Genomic DNA, 13,928 nt, shown 5'->3' on the forward strand with positions numbered 1-13,928 from the left:
CCACTGGACCATCCATCCCTCCATCCCTCCATCTTTCTGTAGCCCACCCATACGTCTTGCTCACCGCCTGTCTGGCTGCAGAACCCACCGCTTGACCCTTCCTCTGTTCCTCCCACCCCTGTAGCCTGGAATCCGTCCCCGCCGCTGCTCTGCCCTCCCCCAGACCCGCGAGTCCGTCAGTCCCCGCACGCTGGGTCGGTGCCTGCGCCGAATCGGCCCCCCACTCGCGTGGGTAGTGCTTTTGTTCGGCGGCCCCGGGCGGCCCGGCGGCGCGGCTCCAAGGCCGGGCGGGCGAAGGGCCGGGCCGGGGCGGGGCGCGCGCGGGGCGGGGCGGGGCGGCCGCGGCGGGGCGGGCGGGGGCCTGGGTGACTCAGCCGCTGCTCGCCCCGCGGTCCGTGCGTCCGCCGGTCTCGCAGGCGGGGCGGAGAAAATGGCGTTGTCCCCGGCCGCCGCGCCCCCCTCCGGGACCCGGGCACCGCCGGGGCCCCGCGCCGCCGCCGCCGCTGCCGCCACCGCGCCGCCGCTGGGCCTGCAGCAGCTCTCGGAGCTGCGGCCCGAGCCGGGTGGGATCCCGCTGCACTCGCCCTGGACCTTCTGGCTCGACAGGTGAGTGGGTCGCGGGGCTCGCCACCGCCGCCGTGCGCCCGCCGGGCCTGCGCCGCCGCTTTGTCTTGGGGCCCACCTCCCCCGCCCCGCGCCGGATGAGCTCGGGCGGCCCGGCCCCCAGCCCCGGGCCCCGGGCGCCGGCCCCGCCGCGCGAGTTCGCGCAGAGCCGGCTCGGAAGCCGAGGGTTTTGGGCCGACGCGAGCGGCTGTCGGGCGGCCTCGCCTCACGGCCGGGAGAGAAAACACGCAGTCGCCAAAGTTTCGGCAGCACTTTTCCTCTTTCTTTCCTTCCGTAGAAGAAACGCCGGCGGGCGGGTATCCTGGCTGGGCAGTGGGAGATGCTGGGCCTGGCGGGGGTGATCGGTCCTCGCTGTAAAGTGAGGCGAGTGATGCTGTCCTGGTCACCCCCCACGGGGCTCTTGGGGAACTCGCGACACGACCCTCGCCGTGACAGCGCTCGGGAAAGTCGACCAGCCCCCTGGGAAGTGTGCGGAGGTGGTATTACTATGGCACAGCGGGCGCCTACCCCCGTCCACCGATGCAGCCTTTGAATTCTTTCTCATCCACTGGGCGGCTGTTTCTTGAGCACTTACTGTGGACCCACACGCCTGCTAGGCGCTGGGGATTCAGTGGTGAGCCATGCCCCACCTTGTTGGTAAAGTGGGGACAATTATAGCTTTCTCAGGGGACAGACAGCTCAGGTACCTTCTCAGAAAAGCCTACATGACTGCCGCATCTAAGTTAGCACCCCTCCTCCCTCCCTTCGCTCATGTCCTCCCTGTTTTTCTTCATAAAGTTCATAATGCTACTGAGTTGTGCTGTGTAGGAAACTGTTTATTTTTCCATCTGTCTCAACCCCTCAACATTTCCCCCTCTGTTACGGGCCAGTGAGCAGGAACTTGTGTCTGGCACCTAGTAGGAGCGCAAGAAATTTTTGACAGATGAATAAATGGATGAATTGCAAAGTCCCTTCGTAGTATCTGTCACCCAGCCGGTGCCCAAGGATGACACTTTAGGGTTGTCCCAAGAGCTTATGGAAGTTTTGATGACACTGTAACTCAATGGTTAATTGTTAGGGAGGCATGGGTGTGTCCGTTTGCTGTGAAATTTACTCAGTAGACGCAAATCTGTTTTTTGTTTGTTTGTTTTGGGGTTTTTTTTTTTGGTTTTTTTTGTGTTTTTTTTTTTTTTGCCTTACACGGGCTTCTCACTGTTGTGGCCTCTGCCGTTGCGGAGCACAGGCTCCAGATGCGCAGGCTCAGCGGCCATGGCTCACGGGCCCAGCTGCTCCGCGGCATGTGGGATCCTCCCGGACCGGGGCACGAACCCGTGTCCCCTGCATCGGCAGGCGGACTCTCAACCACTGCGCCACCAGGGAAGCCCGCAAATCTGGTTTTTAAAAGCCTTGCGTAAAATACCTGCAAGAATTTTAAAAAGTGATATTCATCTTTTCTTAGGGAGACAAGCTCATTCCTTTCCTCCTGTTGGAATTAGCACCCCTCTACAAGAACTGACACTTGGAGTCATTGTCTTTTCTGGGGACACAGAGAAGTTGGGGGTGGGTAAGATACAGTGAGTCTGTTGGGTTTTTTTTTATTTTTAATATTTTCACTTTCGTTATGAGATGTTAAGAGCGTTTTACTGTCAAAACAAGAATGGTTTTGGCAAATTGTAGCAGAATGAAATCATGTGTGTCTTTGTTTTCAAAGGTGTGTTGTAATTGCTATTACCTGGTATCTGTTTTCAAGGTGTTAAATCTGGACCTCTGGACCATTGGATACTGGTGGGCTGCTGGAAACAGTATCAACAGAATGTGTTTATAAACAGGTCAAAAATTAGTCTCCTTACAGGCACAACATTTTTAAGAATGGTCTAAGATACTAATACTATATAGCAACACAACTTTTAAAGAATATCTGGTATCTTTTTTTTTGGAAGCATAGTTGATGTACAATATTATGTAAGTTACACAGTGTACAATATAGTGATTCATAATTTTTAAAGGTTATACTCCATTTATAGTTATTATAAAATCTTGACTCTATTCCCTGTGTTGTAAATATATCTTAACACAACTTTTAAAGAATATCTAATATCTTTTAAGTTAAAACCACGGTAACTCCAGTGAAGACAGACTATAGCCTTCCTACTGTGTGTTTGCACATTTTTGTTCTCTGAAAGCCAGTAATCAAATGAAACATGTTACTGCCACCATGTCCAAATCTTCAACAGAAGTGGCTGTATTAATTTAGAAATAATATTTAGCTCCAGCATTGCACATATGAATTCATTCTGCCTGATCCGTCATCCCATAGCTGCTATTGAACTTTCTCCACTTCTCTAGAGATGCAGGGTGCCCCTCTTTCCCTCGGAGTTGTGAGCACATTGTGTTCTAGAGGTTCCCCTGTATCTTTTTTCCCCCCCAGAGAAACAAGATTGTAGAGAGGGTGGTAAGGCTCTCAGGAGAGCCCTCCAAGGGCAGCCTTCACCTCAGGTAGCTGCTGTCTGCCGCCGATGACGTCAGTCTTGAGAACCACACCATCCAAAGGTCTCCTGCTACTTGAAAGTCTTTGGCACCTGCCTCTTGGCCTGTCCTACCTTCCAGCCTACTCTGTGACGGTGAACAAATGTTCTAGCCTCACTAGGCCTCACTTGCATGGTTTGTGAAATGGGAATAAATAATCATAGGATATTCTTAGGGCTACATGAGCGCTATGAATGTAAAATACCAACAAGTGTCCTAGCATAGAATACGTGTAAATGCTAACTACTAAAATTATTATCCAGTGCTCCCTAATTACCACCCGTTCGCCCATCAGTGGTTCCCCAGAGCAACTTGTCTGAATTCAGTGTGAGGAAGCCAGCATCCTAATTTATTTCCGTCATGGATGAATTTGAGAGTCCCCCCAGTAGAGTTATTTGCAGTTTCAGTAGTAAACTCCAGTAAGTCTTTATTTGTTGTTTTGTTTTTTAATTAGACTTTATGGCTAAGGATTCAAACATTTGGCAGATAATTTTGGCTGGGGGTGTAGGCGGAAGAGTTTTCCTCCCTTTTCTGGCTCTGTAAAACTCGGACCTGTCTTGATTCTTGGAGGCCACTCTTGTTTGTGTGCCTCTGACTGCTTTGTTTTCATCTCATGATGACCCTCCCCTGTCCTCTTAAGTTTTATCCATGGGCTCAGTGCTCAGGCGTCTTCTTTTGTTCCCAGCCACACCAGTGATCTCATCCAGTCACAAGGCTTTCAGCTGCGTCTGTACACTGGTGATTCCCAAAACCTTGCACTCACGCATCCAGCTCCTCCTCTCCGTCTCCATGTGGATGTCTAATACACATCCTTACTCAACACGTGCCAAACCACTTCCTCGGCTGCCCTCCCCACCTTGTCTCCTTCGTCTGTGTCATCTCAGACCAGAGCAGTTTACAGCCACCCCATCCTTCCAGTTGTTCATCGCCCCCCCCAAATCTTGGAGTCATCTGTGATTCTCTTCCTCTTCCTCCTTACCTCCCCCCCTTTTCTATCCCCTTCCCCATCCTTCTTCCTCCTGGTACATCCGTTAACAACAAATGCTATTGATTCTACGCTCAAAATGCATCTAGCATCCAATGTATTCTCACCACCTGCATCCCAGACCCTGGACCACACCACATCTGTCACCTGGATGAAGGCAAGAGCATCCTAACTGCTCTCCCTGCTTCTGCTCTTGCCCCATACAGTTCATTCCCATCACAGCAGCCAGAGCGGTCCCTTGAAATACCACAGTTCAAACATGTCACTTCTCTGCTCCCGGGTCCTCTGCGAGCAAAAGCCAGAGTGCTTATCGTGGCCCGTGAGACTCTGCAGCATGTCCTGCCCCCGCCTGGTACACCTTTCTCCTGCTGTCTCTCTGTCACTCTCCCTACTGCACATGCCCTTCTGGCTTGCTGGACCCCTTGCTCTTTCTCCATCATCCTAAGCATGGGCCTTTGCCACTGGGGGTCCTTCCTCCTGGGATGCTCTTCCCTCAGTCATCTGCTAGGTCTGCGCTTCCCTTACTTCCAGTCTCTGCTTGAATGTCATCGTCTCAGCGAGACCTTCCCTGACCATTGATAGAAAATGACCCGCATCTCCTGACACATTCCCCGAGGCCCTGCTCCTGCTTTGTTGTCTCTGTAGGGTTAGCACTGTTCGTCTGTCTTCTCTCACCAGAATGTACACTTCCCAGGGTTCTTTTCCCCGCCACTCTGTCCTCAGCTCCTAGATCAGAGCCTAGGACAGCTCAGCCCACACTAAATATTTAGGGGGCTCTTGAATTCTACCCACAGTGACTTTCCCTTCTGTGGCGGCTGATTTTACTCTGATTATCAGTTGCAAATCTGCATCCTAGCCCTGACCCCTCTCCTGAGTTCTGGACACACATCACCTACCCTGTTACGGTCAACACCACCACCATCCTACCTGGAATCCCCTTCTGTCTCATGTACCCTTCCCCATCCAGCTCTGTACTTGACGTTACTCCAAGGCTAAGCCGTCCCGTCCTCTCCGTGTCCCTCCCTCTGCACATCCTGGGCCCCTCCAGCTCCTGTCACACTCTCTAGCGTCCTGCTCCCAAGCTTGTCTCTCCCCAGGCCTCCCCGACCTGGGCTCACAGCTTAGCCTTCTACACTACGCCTGGTCTCGTCGTTCCAAAACTCCCCTGCCCCTCTCCTCTGCCACGGCAGTGCATTTTTTTGACTCTGTCTCTCACCACCTAAGGGTGCCTCTGTTGTGGGGTTGTGTGCTCCAGCCAGGTGGAATTGTGGGTCTGCACCCCTACCTTTACCAGCAGCTCTGACTGACTTTTGTGGTAGAAACTTCTGTATTGCTCTTTTTAATCTGAAACCCACCTCCTTTTCAGCTTCATCACCTATGTCTCCCCAACTCCATTATGCCGCTCAGTTGGCCCATTCTCTCTGGTAACAACAGCAAATGCCTGGCCCTTCTGTTGGATAAACCATGGACTTGCCAGCCTCTGAGATTTGTCTTGTGAAGTTCCTTCTGCTCGGGTTGCCCTCCTCCCCTTCGTCTACCTAAAAAGCTGCCACACATCCTTCGAGGCCTTCTTGAGTTGCCACGTCTATAATTGTCCTTCAAAGCGCTTGGCCCAGGCATGATTAAGCCCACCTCCTTTGTGGTCCTGCCGCATCTTTATAGCCTGTATTTGTATTAAGGATCGTTAATTCCTCCTCCCTCGCTCATGACCACGAGACACATAACTGCCTCGTGTCTGCTCCCGGAGTGCGCCTTGGTGTGCAGAGGAGGTACCTAGTGAGTGTTTGTGCTCTCGTGTTTTGAATCGCAGAGGTGGGCCCTCGCTACATCGCCCACCGACCCCACCCCATCAGGACTTAGCTCCGCCCAGTCAGCGTAAAAAAATACAGGCTCCTGTCCCTGCCCCAGACCTGCTCCATCAGACCTCTGGGGTAGAATGTGCATTTGTAACAAATGCCTCAGGTGCCAAAACTTCACAGTTACTGCTCTGCTTGTTGGTGAGATTAACGGAACATATTAGTTGCCAGTCACTGTTGTAGGTGCTGAGAGTGCAAAGATGACAACATGGGCCTGGGCCTCCCAGGAGGTTACACACCATCTGCTTCAGTGGCATCAGTGAAGAGTTCAGCCAGGTACTGAATTCTAGAGGGACCCGCCTTCCAGGGTGGAGTACGTTCAAGTGTGTTCCAGTGGTGTCTCCATAAGAACGCGTCTCATGGAGGCGGGGTGGGACCAGAATGACAAAGAGGATCCGCAAGTCATCCTTGTTCATCCCAGAGCGGCCTACTGGGTCTAGGGGAGGGCGGGGGGCTGCATGGAAGGCCGTAGGTGACAGGGAGAAAGTGGCTGGAGTTTCGACTTTTCCTATCCTTTTTCCCCATTCTTGCCTTTCTGAACCCACAAGCTCTCTTAATGGCCAGGATTTTATTTTTTGTAACAGGCAAAGGGGTTCTGGCTACTTCAGGCAGGGAAAGGCCCTGACCTAGGGGATCACAGCCTGTCCAACTGTGGGTCAGTAGCTGCCTCCTACAGACAGGCCTAAAGGTCCTAAACGTCCTCACTCAGAAAGCTTCCTAGTCCTTACCTGGCACTAGCTTCTCGAAAATACATTTTCCTGCTTTCAGGATTACAGAGGCCATTTCCTTATTTCCAAACCTAAGACAGCTGGCAAGACTTCAGTGACCTGGCCCTTCTTAGTTCCGTTGTCAGCTCTGGAACACTGTTAACACTTCTCTTTCACCCAGCCTCCGTGTACTAAAGGATTAATTAGATATCGAGATGAAAAGAGTCCCAGTTGCTACCGGCAAGGAGCTCACAGGCCAGGAGTGACAATAGACAAGAGAAGGGAAAAAATTCAAAATCAAATAAACCTGCAAAAATAAAGCATTTAGACAGTTTCAATAGATGCACTGTTAAATGTTATGAATAGGCCCTGGCCCGTTTTTGCAGGTGAGCCTTTCTCAGACAGGAAGCTGGTGTAGCCACAAGCCGCAGATCTATTTAGAAGTGATTAAAATGAAATCATCTTTAATGGAGTGACTGATATACAAGGCACCCCCTTCATCCAGTATCTGGGCTTGTGCAGATTTTCTCTGTGGCAGCTGAGCCTGATGTTAGTAAATTCAAGAAGACGACGCGCTTTTAGGAGACGTATCCCTGGCTTTAAAATTTTCCCCGTTTAGGTTATTCTCTTGGCTGAAATGAACTGATCTCTCATATAAGGTGAAGTCATCATTCGTTTTTTCACCAAACGTTTATTGTGTGCATGTGCCCTGGGCATGTCTATCCATAACTTGGCTATCCTGTAACATACGTAAAGTTTTAAACACTTTTTTTTCACTTTAAGCTATTAGTGTTCACAGCTGTTTACTTCAGTGCACCGGGCACTAGACTGGAGCTGTACGTAATTACCCACAGAATCCTCACAGTACTCAAGTAGGCCGTACCAGCAACATTTTACACGAGACAGCTGAGGCGCGGACAGGTAACTTGCCTGAGGTCACACAGCTAACATAGAACAGAAACGGGATTTGGAGTAAGGACTGTGTGACCCCAAAAAGCACTGGCATCCCTCACCCCAGTGAACACTGCTTCCCCGTGCATATGAACAGTGAATGGGACACAGTTCTCCCGTATTTCATATCCTCAAATATGGGAGCTGGGCAGGACTTGAGAGGTCATCTGGACCTGCCACTGAATTTCTCAAATAAGGAAACTAGGGGCCAGTGTCACAGGAGATAATTAAGCCAAGGACTCCCTGCTTTCAAATTGGCAGAGAAAAAGAGAGCCCCGCCTAAACCCCATGTTCAAGTGCCTTTATAGGATTGTCCTTCACATTTAATGATAACCCCGTCTTAATCATCTCTTTGGGTGATGAAAAAAATGCATCTGTGAAAATGATTTTTTTTACATTTTTCTGATGATGCTGTCTATATTCCATTAGCTCTTATTTCCCATTTCTTATGGTGATTTGCTTTACGTGATATAAATCAACAAACCTCAAACTTTAATGTATAGACAAATCACCTGGGATTCAGCAGGTGTCAGGCGCGGCCTGGAGACTCTGCAGCTCTAACAAGCTCCCAGGTAATGCTGCTGGTTGGTGGAATATAAGTGGCAGGGATGTGGGCAGGGTTTGGGGAAACCTTTTCAGCTTCTTTCCTTTGTAGGAAGCATCTCCAGAAATCCTGGTCCCTGGTAAGTGTTGCTGTGGTCTGCTAAGGAATGGTTAAGATAATTTCTGAGGTACTGACAAAGGCATCTGTCCCCAGGAATTTTATTCCTGAGCTTAGCCTGCAGCACCCAGGTGAGGTTTAATGGAGAAGGCGCGTTTGGACTGCTGGGAAGTCAGGGTTGAGGGTTGCAAGGTGCAGGCGAGCTGAGAATGTATTTGGGGCCGCGTTGTGTTTGCAGCACCAAGCAGGGTAGGGCGTCCTGCTGGAAGTGGTTAGTTCAGGCTCCTGACAAAGAGCCAGGTTGCCAGGGACCCTTGGTTCAAGTACCAGCTCTCCTATTAGCCAGCTGTGAGCCTTTGGGCAAGTCGCCACCCTGAGACTTAGTTTGCTTATCTGCAGAGTGGGGTTGCAACCGTTATTTACTCACGGTGTTTAATTAACGATGCATGCATGTAGCACACGCTGTGTGATCTTTTCACCTACTGGGAGCACAGTAAGTATCTCTTGAATAAGAGAGAGGATAAAAATGCTTTGAAGCGTCTCAGACTCAAATGGAGCTAAATGAGTTCTGTCTTGGCAAGATTCTCAGGAACCTGCTTTAATGAATAGATAAAGATGATTTGTAAACAACACATTGAATTATTGCATGCAAATGGTGGTTACGTGCCTGGAAACCGTTTAAGTTGAATAGTTGGTCCAACTTATTGAACTTCCTGCCTTCTCCTAATTCCCCAAATGAAAAGGGATTTTAACCAGTTTTGCATAGAGAATCTTAAGATGCATTTGCTCTAATTCCGTGATTAAGTTGAAGACACACAGGGGCACTATAAAGCTGGACTTGGGGATTTTGTAACATTAAGAGTTCCCCTGACATCTTACACTAATCATCTACTTGGCAGACCTCGGAGGATCCCTCCCCACTCCTGCCTTAACCATAACAGCTTCTGGATTCGCCAGGTCCAAGTGGAAGCAGCTCCTGGAAGCTGTGGCCTTAAGCCCAGAGAGACTGGCGCCGGATGGGCTTTCTTTCCTGAGGATGGACCCAGGGGTTTCTCAGTCTGTGTCACTCTCACAGACTTCTTGGGATTTTTGCCCTCGGTCCCACAGATTAGAAAATGTGCCCGGTGTCTCTTAGTTGTGATGGCTTCCCCCTCTGTTCCTCTTGTGCTCTTGCTGCTGCCGCTGGTGACGACAGCCAGTGTTGCTTGTTAGATGCCAGTTGCCGTGTAAATACTTTATGCGCCTTAGCTCTTGCAGTCTAAGTAGCAGTCTAAGTAGGGATAGAGACCATTCTCAGAAAGGGGAAGCGAGGGTCAGGAGAGTCAGGCTTGTCACACAGCGGGTGGCTGGCAGAGCTGGAACTCAGTTCTGTCGATTTCAAAGACCATCCTCTCAAGCCCTCTGCTCTTCTGCCTTCCTGCCACAGCCCAGCTTGGCTTTTGTTTGGTAAATTATCTTCCTCTCATGTCCAGCCTCAGAAAATGATGACCTGTAAATGCGTTCTTCCCGAATTGTGTTCCTTGTATCACGTTTTGGGGTATCGTTATTGCCAAGGGTTCTGGTGGCGTCTAACCCTGTCCCGCGTCTCTGCTTCTCCCCCCCAGCCCCTGCCCCCCCCAGGCAGTGTGGCTAAATGGGTGGTGGTGGTGGAGGAGAGAGTGAGTGGCAAGGGCAGTGGGTGGGCCCAAGGATGGAGTAGATAACCTAAGAAGGGCTGAGAGGGGCATTTGGCGGAAGATGTGCTACCTGTGACCACCCATGCTCACAGTGACTGCTTGGTGTTTTACTGAGAAGCGTCCTCATCCAAGAGGAAGATCGTGGGCATCAGAGCCAGAGAGACCAAGGAAAGAACCCAGATCTGCTCCTCAAAAACACGCTCACTGAGTTTGGTTCCTAGTCTGTAAATGGAGATAATGATACCAACCTGGCAAGCTTGCTGTAAGGATTAGAGATCTATATGCAAACCCCTCTCATATAGTACGTGCTCAGTAAAAGGAAGCCATTACTATATTACTCTCATTAAATCAGAGGGGAAACTCCTAGTGGAACAATTCAAACTCCTTAACCTGATCCACCAGGAGGCGTTTCTTGTTCCACTGCTGTGTTCCCAGCTCCAGCTGTGTCCTGTGAGAGGGTGACATAGTATTCAAAGAATGTGAAAGTAGGTCCTGATTCCTTGGTTCTGTGATTGTCCACAGCTTTGGCCGTATAGCCTTCCAGGAATGGACACATTCAATGTTATATTACTGGTATATTTCTCCCTCAACTTTCTCTCACACTTCCTGCCTCCCAGGCCAACAAAGAGGAACCTAAACATTGTTTCTTTGCCTTCAGGAATCTGGGAAATTCAGAGAGGCAGGGGTGCCAGTTCTAGAGCTACGCTTCATGAGGACAAGGGCTTCGTCTCGAATGAACACTGCTGTCTCCTCGTCAGCTAAAAGAGGTGTGCGATGGATCTTTGGTGGTTAAATAGACGATAGGTCTTCTTAGGCTGTTTGTTGCACGTATACGGCAGGGTGTCTCAGCATGGACTCTTGCCATTTTGGACCTGATCACCCTCTGTTGCGGGTGCTATCCTGTCCAGCCCTGGCTTCTGCCCACTCGATGCCAGCAGCACCCCTCAAGTGGTGATAACCAGAAATGTCTCTGGATATTGCCAGATGTCTTCTCCTCAGAGGCCCCATCACCTCTACCTAGATGAGCACCCTTGGTCTGCAGAGAGAGGTTTGGTTAGGGTTCCGTTGAGAGGTTTGGGTGTGTAACATGAAGGAAGTCAAAAGATTTTTTTAAAGATGTGAGAATGTACTGTATGTATGATACCAGTAAAAAAAAAAAAAGTCTCTTTCATTGAAATCCACTACACACACTTCCCTCCCAGTTGCTGCAAGTATCTGTTAGAGGAACAGGGAAGAGAGGGTTGCCGGCCGCCTGCTTCCCGGGGCTGCAGCTTTGCCAGCAGCTGCCCACACTGCTACTTTAAGAAACAGTAACTGTAGATGGTACAGTTCGCTGTTGAATCAGCAAGTCCAGTACAGACTGACCTGTTTACAAGGCAGATCACTTACGAATCTCGGCTTGTTTTCCCTTTTAAAATCGATTTTGTGGATATGGCCCAGTTCTGTTTGCTAAGGATGGCTGAGGTTCAGGCACGAGGTATAGGCTTTTTAGTGTTTTCTAGCGACTGTCTGGATCACATTTGGCTTGCAGGAGAATGGCTTTCCTTGCGCTGGCCAAGCCAGCCAACGATTCACTACTGTCAGAAGTTCCGACAGTATTTTTCTTACTTTGACACCTGGATATACATAAAACTGTTCAGCATCTGGAAGGAACCTTGAAAATTAGAGAATCCAACCTACTTCATTAAGAAATGAGGCAACCCATGGCACAGGGAGATCACCTTCGTGCTTTGCGACCACCTAGAGGAGTGGGCTAAGGAGGGTGGGAGGGAGGGAGATGCAAGAGGGAGGAGATATGGGGATATATGTATATGTATATGTATAGCTGATTTACTTTGTTATGCAGCAGAAACTAACACAACACTGTAAAGCAATTATACTCCAATAAAGATGTTAAAAAAAAAAGAAATTAGGCAAGTCATTTTCCATAGAAGCTGACACATTTCCTTTCAAACACCAATACATCAGCATCCTAAGATGTTAAGCAGAATAGAACTATTGTTGAGCGTGATCCTGTTGGTTTTAGTGAGGACCTTCTCTGCCTTGATCTGATGGAAAGACTATTCGAAGAACATAACGTGGACACAATCTTGTATTAAAAGTAGGATTCAGCAAAAACGGCCGCCTTGATGAGAACACGCCAAGAGTCAATTATAAAACTCCATTAAAAAATGTAAGTGTGTAGGGGCTTCCCTGGTGGCGCAGTGGTTAAGAATCCGCCTGCCAACGCAAGGGACATGGGTTCGAGCCCTGGTCCGGGAAGATCCCACATGCCGCAGAGCAACTAAGCCCGTGCGTCACAACTACTGAGCCTGCGCTCTAGAGCCAGCAAGCCACAACTACTGAAGCCTGTGCGCCTAGAGCCTGCGCTGTGCAACAAGAGAAGCCACCGCAATGAGAAGCCCACACACTGCAATGAAGAGTAACTCCCTGCTCGCCGCAACTAGAGAAAGCCTGCGTGCAGCAACAAAGACCCAACGCAGCCAAAAATAAATGAATAAATAAATAAATTTATTTTTTTTTAAAAGTGTGTATATGGCTTGACTGGACAGTTTAGCAGTGAGGGGTAAAGAGCAGGAAGTCTCAGGTCACCTGTCTGCAAATCAGGTTTTTGTGTCCTGAGGCCACACCTTATCAAACCTCTTTAGGCACTGGGCTGCTTGGCTGTAAAATGGTAAGAAGTAATAATGACATCTGAATACGCAGGCTTGCGAGGATTCAGTGCTGTGATGAACCGTGACTTGCTGAGCACACAAGAATTCAGTCGATGCACGTCAGCCCCTGGCAATGTTGTCCTACAAAGCGCTGCCTCCTTGTTTCATGCTAGAACCCTTCTTGGACTCTGGAGACTACAGAGGTTTCTTCAGAAACCTAGAGCAGTGAAACTGAACAGACCTAAATGACTTTGTATAATTGTCTGCTGCACTAGAATATGAGTAAAAGACCAGAACGTGGAGACAGAGGCATTTAAAAAGAGGCATATAAAGCAAAGGTTTATCAGTGATATTTTTTTCTGGGTGAAATGGTGGTATTCTCATGTTTTATTTGCTTAAATTGACATGTTGTATGAGGTGAACACAAATTATACTCATGCTAAACCGTCATAAATTGAATGGTAGCCTTAAAAATTAGTAAAAATTCGGGCTTCCATGGTGGCACAGTGGTTGAGAGTCCGCCTGCCGGTGCGGGGGACGTGGGTTTGTGCCCCGGTCTGGGGGGATCCCACATGCCGCGGACCGGCTGGGCCCGTGAGCCATGGCCGCTGAGCCTATGCGTCCGGAGCCTGTGCTCCGCAACGGGAGAGGCCACAACAGTGAGAGGCCCGCGTACCGCAAAAAAAACAATTAGTAAAAATTCAAAATACACAGTTTTAAAAATGAAAAAGTGCAACGGACATTTCCTACCTTTGGATCCTTATACCACCCTGTCCCCCAACCCCATTAGGGAAAGAACCCTGTCTGTATTCTGCTATATGCTTTGGGCAGCCAGCGGTATATCTTCTGGGCATATTTGGTGGAGAGTCAGCTAACCTCTTCAAAGGAAGAAAAGTCGGTATTAGAATAAATGCCAGTAGATTTTCATATAAAGGCAATAGACTGTTCATGTGAAAACCTACTCAGAAAAGGTTAAGGTTTGGGGTTTTTTTGTTTAGTTTTTTTCCCCAATCCTTTTGTAATTTAAACCCCCCAGACAGCATAAAACCTGTATCAAATAGCAAATTAGTATTTATGTAAGTCAATACTGTAGTTCCCGGGGCAGTCCAGAGAGAGCGACGGATGCATCGTGGGTCAGACGCCACCGTCGCAGGTGCTGACCCAGCGCCTCGCTCTTCATCACGTTCTGCAGCGTAGCTACTTGAGGCTTCGGGTCTGGCGGCAGAATGCGGTCCTGGTGGTTATTGTGGGTTTGCGTTTGTCAGACAACGTCCGGCACACTCATAATAACTAGAAAAGAGTTGTAAAC

The 13,928-nt window shown here is 49.4% G+C and overlaps 1 protein-coding gene across 1 annotated transcript in view; it reads left to right on the forward strand.

The window, feature by feature from the left end:
* The first annotated feature begins 430 nt into the window (after nt 1-430).
* EIF4E3 (eukaryotic translation initiation factor 4E family member 3) overlaps nt 431-13,928 on the forward strand; it is a 38,787-nt gene continuing 25,289 nt past the window's right edge. Inside the window, exon 1 of the mRNA XM_060161354.1 lies at nt 431-606. Coding sequence (XP_060017337.1) covers nt 431-606 — 176 coding nt within the window. The remainder of the gene's footprint in view (nt 607-13,928) is intronic.

Source organism: Lagenorhynchus albirostris, chromosome 10, assembly GCF_949774975.1.
Source record: "Lagenorhynchus albirostris chromosome 10, mLagAlb1.1, whole genome shotgun sequence".
Lineage (NCBI taxonomy): Eukaryota > Metazoa > Chordata > Mammalia > Artiodactyla > Delphinidae > Lagenorhynchus > Lagenorhynchus albirostris.